This window comes from Callorhinchus milii, unplaced genomic scaffold, assembly GCF_018977255.1.
Source record: "Callorhinchus milii isolate IMCB2004 unplaced genomic scaffold, IMCB_Cmil_1.0 Scaffold17, whole genome shotgun sequence".
NCBI classification, from domain to species: domain Eukaryota; kingdom Metazoa; phylum Chordata; class Chondrichthyes; order Chimaeriformes; family Callorhinchidae; genus Callorhinchus; species Callorhinchus milii.
The window spans coordinates 10767049-10773904 of record NW_024704758.1 but is presented as its reverse complement, the minus strand read 5'-3'; the positions used below and the strand labels follow the sequence as shown (position 1 = coordinate 10773904).

The 6856-nt window shown below is 36.5% G+C and overlaps 1 protein-coding gene across 2 annotated transcripts in view; it reads right to left on the bottom strand.

Annotated features, from left to right (window-relative positions):
* Positions 1-2663: 2663 nt before the first annotated feature.
* lrp4 (low density lipoprotein receptor-related protein 4) overlaps positions 2664-6856 on the bottom strand; it is a 146888-nt gene continuing 142695 nt past the window's right edge. For both annotated transcript variants that reach the window (XM_007887656.2, XM_007887657.2), the window contains exon 38: positions 2664-4496. In XM_007887656.2, the coding sequence (XP_007885847.1) occupies positions 4161-4496 (336 nt within the window). In that variant the 3' untranslated portion in view covers positions 2664-4160. The remainder of the gene's footprint in view (positions 4497-6856) is intronic.

The following is a 6856-nucleotide window of genomic DNA, read 5'->3' as shown; positions in this document are numbered from 1 at the left end:
CTTCTTTGCCATTCTGTCTAGATCAAGCAAGTGCTTAAAATGCAATGGGATAATATGCAGTTTTAGCACATAGTTATAATAAGGTGATTAGAGACATGAGATTTACTAAAATGGTGCCAAAGTTCAAAGGATATATAGTTATTATAAAATGCTTAAAATACTGGAGATGAGTTTATTGAAGCAGAGGTCATCAAGAGGGGGATTTAATAAAATTATGAAAGGGTTTGAGAGGGATAGATTATTCCTATTAGTGGGTGAATTAACAACAAGAGGCGACCAAATCAAGATGATTACAAGAAGCAAAAAATAGGTTAGCGTCTATGAAGCTAGAGTCAATTATAACAATGAAAGAGGATTTGAAACATTTGAAGATTAAACATATAATAGCTTATGGGAAAAGAACAGCGAAATGCCTTTGAAGCAGATGTCTCCAATGGGAAGTTACATGTTAAGGCACTTTAAGCTAAATTACCTCCTTCTGTGGTGAAGTAACTATGAAGCTAAAATTCTATTTCTGCAGATGAAGTTTTTCCACAAGATTTGAGTCTTGGAATGCAGGTTTGGTAGATTTAATGGAAGATGCAACCACATGAAGACCAAGAAGGAACATAAAAATACATTTCAGTTGAAACCACGATATCAAATACTATACAAATCAAATCCAAAGTTTAGAAAACGTCCAATTTTAATAACCAATTCATTTTTATATACACACAGATATATAGTTCACACTAAACAATTGTTCTGTAAACATTTTCTACTCTGAACAAAGTTAGCAGTTTCAAGACTGTCTTAATTACAGATTTTAATTTGGGATAATTATAAAGACCCAAATTAGTTATGCAGCCTTTCAAAAAAATACATTATTATGACACAATTGGAAGACAAATGCAAAAGACGAATGTCCAAATGCAGTATGTATGTTCCAGTCTACATATTCTGCTTTCCCTTCTGTTAGATGCAACATAATGTTCAAAATCACTTATACTTTTATAATATTTTCTATGTTGACAAAGTAGATTACAAGGTATTCCTGTGATTGCAATGGAACAACCTAGTTTTCTCAGCAAAAAATAATGTTGTGCTTAAGTCAAAATGCTAGATAATATGGACCATGTGTTACTCCTTAAAACCAAATATTTATACAAATTAATGAGTTAATAACCTAAGATGTCAATATTTATGGTGACTGGTGTATCAATTATTGCCACAATTAGTTTAGTTTACTACCTGAGTATTTTAACCCATTGAGTACCGAACATCCCTAGCACACCAGACAACATGAACCTTGGCATGATTTGACAAGCTATGGAAATCTACATGCATAAAATTAGACATTTGAATAAAGATGGAAGCAATATGTAGCACAAAATAATTACAAATGGAAATATTTAAGAGCGTAACATTTTAAGAAACTGGCTTTGTATTGATATGGTGTAAACTGCCACGATAGTGCTCAAAGGGTTAAAAGGCTTTCTGTAGTTTCACCTCAGAAAAATAATTATATTCATTATTAAACTATCATTCTAGTCATTGGTTACAATAAAGAAAATTTTACAAGCCTTTGATTTATTTTTCGTTGTCTATCACGGAATAAAATCTAATCGTTTTTAGGTACAACACAATTTTTACAATTCTGGAGTTTTAACATATATTTACATAATCTAAAATCTTGTGTATCAGTCACATCATAGAATGATAGTGTAATTCAATTAATAGTCCAGTTTTTTTTNAAAAAATGCAAAGTTTTTGTATGCAAAATTTTCCTGTGTGAAGGACAGAGAGGAAAAACAAACAAACGTGTGATCTGGATGTATCAACACTGTCAAAAAGTTTGAAATTTAAGTGCCAGGCACTCAGAAAGGTTATTAAAAAAGCCATTTATCCAAAGAAATGCATCGAATAAAGAAATCAAGCGTGCGTACAGCAATAAAATACCCTTGAGTCGTAACACTATTTTCACCACAATTGCTTTTTGGCAGGAATTGCTGTAATATAATTGGGAAAGAAGAAGGAAGGGGAGGGGTTTAAAAAAGCACAACACAATTTTGGTCAAGAATGACGAAAATTAGGCCAATAAAATTGGGCCACTTGCCGGCTGGTACTGGTAAAGCTGGCAGGAAGCCCAAGCGATCCCAAATCAGAGTTATTTCTGTTGCCCTAATGCAACAATATCCCATGTAAGCCTAATTGCAATTAGCTTGCATCAATTAAATTATGCAAGCAAACTCCATACAAATGGATCAATTGACCTCGATAAAGATTGGTTCAAAACAACAACAAAGGAATAAAGAGCAAAATGGAAGAAGTTGGACTCTGAAACATGTTTTGGGGGCGATTGAGAGAATGGAGCTACTTGGTGGTCATGTTGACCCCGAAATAAATGAGAGCATTGTGCTTAGATATTCACCGGCTTGTCCTGAAGTTTCCAGACATCCTCAGGAAGAGGGGAAAGGAACCAGTTGAATAAGTCAGATTCGTATGTACAACAATATTCTGAGCATCAGAATGACATTTAGCAAACAATACTACTTGTTTTAAATTAAGAATGTATATTGGTAGCACTCAAAGTACATCCCCAAGATTTTCCTTCAAAGGCTGCCTTCCCTCCCCCAACACCCCCCCCCCCCCCCCCCCACAAACATTCACACTAGTCTAAGTCTGTGTTTGATCGTTGGGAATTTTACAGGTTTTTCTAGATTTACGGCATAAATAAAACCAAGAATATAATTCTTTTGGCTGACCAAAGGATTTAAAACATGGCAAGTGATATTAGCCGAAATTTAGAGAAAGCCCAGAAAATAAGAAAATCAACAAATGATTCAACAAATAGAAATCATCAGTAGTGGCAAGTAGAAGAATCATTCATCAATACAACAGTTAAAATAGTTCTTTGTGACGAATATTCATTTGTTTGATGTACTTACATTTTTTTGACAGAGAAACAATTCTCTGCTTTTTCCATTATGTTCCTGCAGTTTCAGTCACTTGTTTAATGTATTTCTAAGATAGTGACCTCTCCAACAGTCACTTACAGCAGCATGGTCTACTGTCTGCCCATTCACGCGCACCAGAATTTGTTACGCTTTAAATTTAATATGCAACATAACACTATCACCATGTTATCAAGTTTGATATGAAAACGTTGAATTCTGCCCTACACCAACAAAGTCATCTGTAATCCTGGTGGTTTGTGATATACAGTATTTATAAGGTATTTAGCATAAGTAGTTTGCATGGCCTCAATAATGAAAGCATGTCATCTAAATGTACATAAGTTGTTACGAAATGGTCACCATCTGGTCGTTTATGAGCAAGTATAGTCAAACAGTGACGGCAGCAATTTAAGCAAAGTACAAAATTAGATGTTTAATTGCAAATCAGTGCTTAAACATATATTTAGAGGGGAATAAACAGCTGGTCTCATTTTAATTCTCTACAACTGTTTGCCGTTATCCCTTTATCCTCCTTACAAAGCACTAGGAAAATACAGTGATTCCAGTCGTGTTAGCAACCTATGGTGTATCTGTTTGTCAAAGTGGGCGTGAAAGGGTTAAACATGCCCCTTCAATGTTTTCCCCTCTGTTCAGAGGTCTTACCTGAGACCACAAGGGCTTTCACACTATCCCTCACAAAGGCAAGACATAAAGAGGTCTGGCACAGCAAGAAAAGCTTTCCTCCCCAAAAAGTTAACTCTGTTCCACGTACAGAATTGCATCCATTTTTTTTTCAAAAAGAGGAACCCTCCATCATATAAAAGTAGGTCAAGCGCCTGCTATGGATCAACATCTGTACAATTCGGCTTTAACCGGACACGGATATACATTAGTGTGAACGGAGGGAAAATAATTAGCTAAAACGGTATTATGTGGCATTTTAAAAACACTCGCAAAGAGAGTTGTGATCTCTTGCATTCATTCTATTCAGGCTTGCTGTTTACGGTTGTGTCCTCCAGGGTATGAGTCTGTACCAGGCTGTAGTACCAGTCGGTTCCCAGTCGAGTTGCGAGTCTTTGTGTTTTTCTTTGTTTTTTTTAAAAAATCTGAGACCCCCTCCTCCCACCCACCCACCATGCTGTTTGTTTGGAGCATGCTCAGTCTCTGGTTGCCTTAGAAATACATTTAAATAGAACATAGGAAAAGAAAGAAGCCATTTCGAGATCAGACCTCGCTCTCGGTCGAAGGTTTGCGATCGTGCTGCCAGCCAGTGTCAGGCAAGGGAAGGCCACTCCTTTCCTGTGTGCTGGTGTTTACGCTGCTGCATTCTGACAGCGGTTCATCCTGTAACAGCTGTTCGGTCTCTGTGTCGTCAAGCGAGTCCGTGCTGCCCTGAACAGACAGAGTGTCCGCCGTCATGCACACATGATCTCGAAGGATTCCTCCCCGCATGGTCTTAATCTGTTTTAAGTCATCCCAATACAGGTCATCGTTGGACAACAAGCAGATACCTTCTACAATTTTTATCTTCTCTTTTGTGTAGCTATTATCAGCAGCAGCCTGGAAAGAAGGAAAGAAAGAAAGAAAGAAAGAGAGGGCACTTTACTTAACACAATAGTCTGCCTACAGCAGTCCACTCGAAACAATGAGTCACAAGCTGACTGCAGCACATTTTATTGTATCGCGGATTCTCTCACAATACAATAGTTTCGCAATAGGTCTTTCTATAGAGCTATACTTTTGTTTGATGCTGAGGATTCTACTCTTTGTTTTTTGGGACAATTTACATTTGTATAGCGCGTTTCACATTGGGGGGAAAAAAAAAGCTTTGAAGTGCTTCACAGAATGATACTGAATGATGATAATAATCCTTGCATTTGATATAGCGACTCATCTCATCATTGAAACATCTCAAAGAGCTTTATAAGATAAAAATATCGTAAAATTATACCCCAAGGCGAGATTTATTCTATTTTCTTAGCATTTCAGAGCCTATAGAATATGTTAAATTCTTACATGCAACCTTACGTTTGCAGTTGCTTTTCTGTACATTCTTTTATGACAAATAGAACAAGTTTCAAAGTGAAGACTGAATTCAATAATTTGCCGAAGTCTGGGACCTCTGAAATGCTACATTGATAGAGTAAAGCTCAAATCAAGTAGACATTTACCCCACATGTGCCTTCATTTAATTTGCTTTGTCTTTCAATAATAGCTTTAGCAGGTTTGATCAAGCAGTGCATTATATCTTTGTTGAACAGGTCCATAAAAATAGATCATATATCATAGGCAAAAACTAAGTTAATTCGGGGAGAGAATTTGTTTATAAATATGCCATAACTAAGGAACTACAAGTACTTATTGGTCTGAATATTTAATATTCACACATCTAATTTGTGAAAGCCATGTTAAAAAAAAAACTTTCATGGATGAAGTTAACAGGTCTCTCAATCAGAGCTGTGAACTTTGCTGGGTCAACAATAATCCATACAAGGTTAGCTTGGAAACATGAAGTTCTCTATGCCGGAAGCCAAGAAGAGGTGAAATATCACTTTTTAGCACCTCGCCTCATAAACAGTGACCAGATGTCAATTGTGAAAATACTAGGATGCAGGCCATTATTTTTTTTAAAAAGTTTCTTTAAACTTCAACCCAGGCTTGTTTTCCAAGTGAATACTGAAAGCTAATGATCCTGAATTCTCTCTTTCATGTGTTTTTAAAAATAATTCCGATGTCTTAGTCACCAAAGCTGAAGTCGTAGCCTCATTAATTATGGGCTGAAAAATTAGCAACCACACCTAGCAACCTTGGTGTGTACATTTAAAACTCATTCTCTTGTGGCTAGATAGTGTGAATTCTAGCAGAGCCATGCAGAAATCTAGGTTATGGGAGTGTAAAAGGCAATAACTGTAAGAACATTGTGCAAGTTGCAAAATTAATATCCTTACTCATTAATAAAACACAATTTGTATCCAGTTTAAAAACAGTGCACCAATTAGTTTTATTACAGCATCTGTAAAGAATTTAACAATTGCTACCTAGTTAACACCTCAGCCATCAGCACCCATTTACTCCCTTCAGTAAATCAATGACTCGCTTTGAACCTGTTCCAATGGTTTGGGCAGCTCTATAGCCAATTTGTGGATAAAATGCAGACCATATAAATTATCTAGATCATTCTGTTCTATTCTAATCTTTCTCTGTGTCTGTTCGTTGCTTCTCTGCTTTTCCATTTATATCCCAGTCACAATTGATAGGGTAATTCACTGGTAACCTGTTTCCAATAATCAAACTGACTCTCCGATTCTTTTGAGGTCGCCTACAGCCACTTGCAAAACATAAATAGAACTCACTTTCTTTCGACCCATTTTCACGCTAGTTACAAACTCACATCTGCTGCAAATTTACAGCTGTGTTTTAATGATGATAAAGGCGGCATAAACTGGTTAACTTATTAACTCCCAGCTCGAGGCATCCATTCCAAACCGTGTCTAAAGTAAACCTATTTGAATTGGGGAAGGATAAACAGTCCCCTCTGAATCCTAGCATTTCTCCAGCCCCCAGCACTGGCATGAGGGCAGTAACACGATAGTTGGAACCATTTCAGGGTTCACGGCTGAGATACACATGAACTGGAAGGTCACTTTCAGTTCACATATCATAGATTACAAGTGGAAAAAAGGGTATTCGATGATAAATTATAGTGTGAGGCGAAACTTTTTGCAGAGTTTGCATTGCTACCCTATCATTGCAGACAATGGGCAGTGTGGCATAGTTAAAAAAATGTGCAGTATTTTGTTGCTATGAATTGATAATATTTAGCAACACTTTTCTTAATTTAGATAAGTTTGCAGTTTGCTGTTGAGTCCTCATTCACTGCCATATTTTAGTGAGAGCGATGGAATGATCAAAGTTAAAGT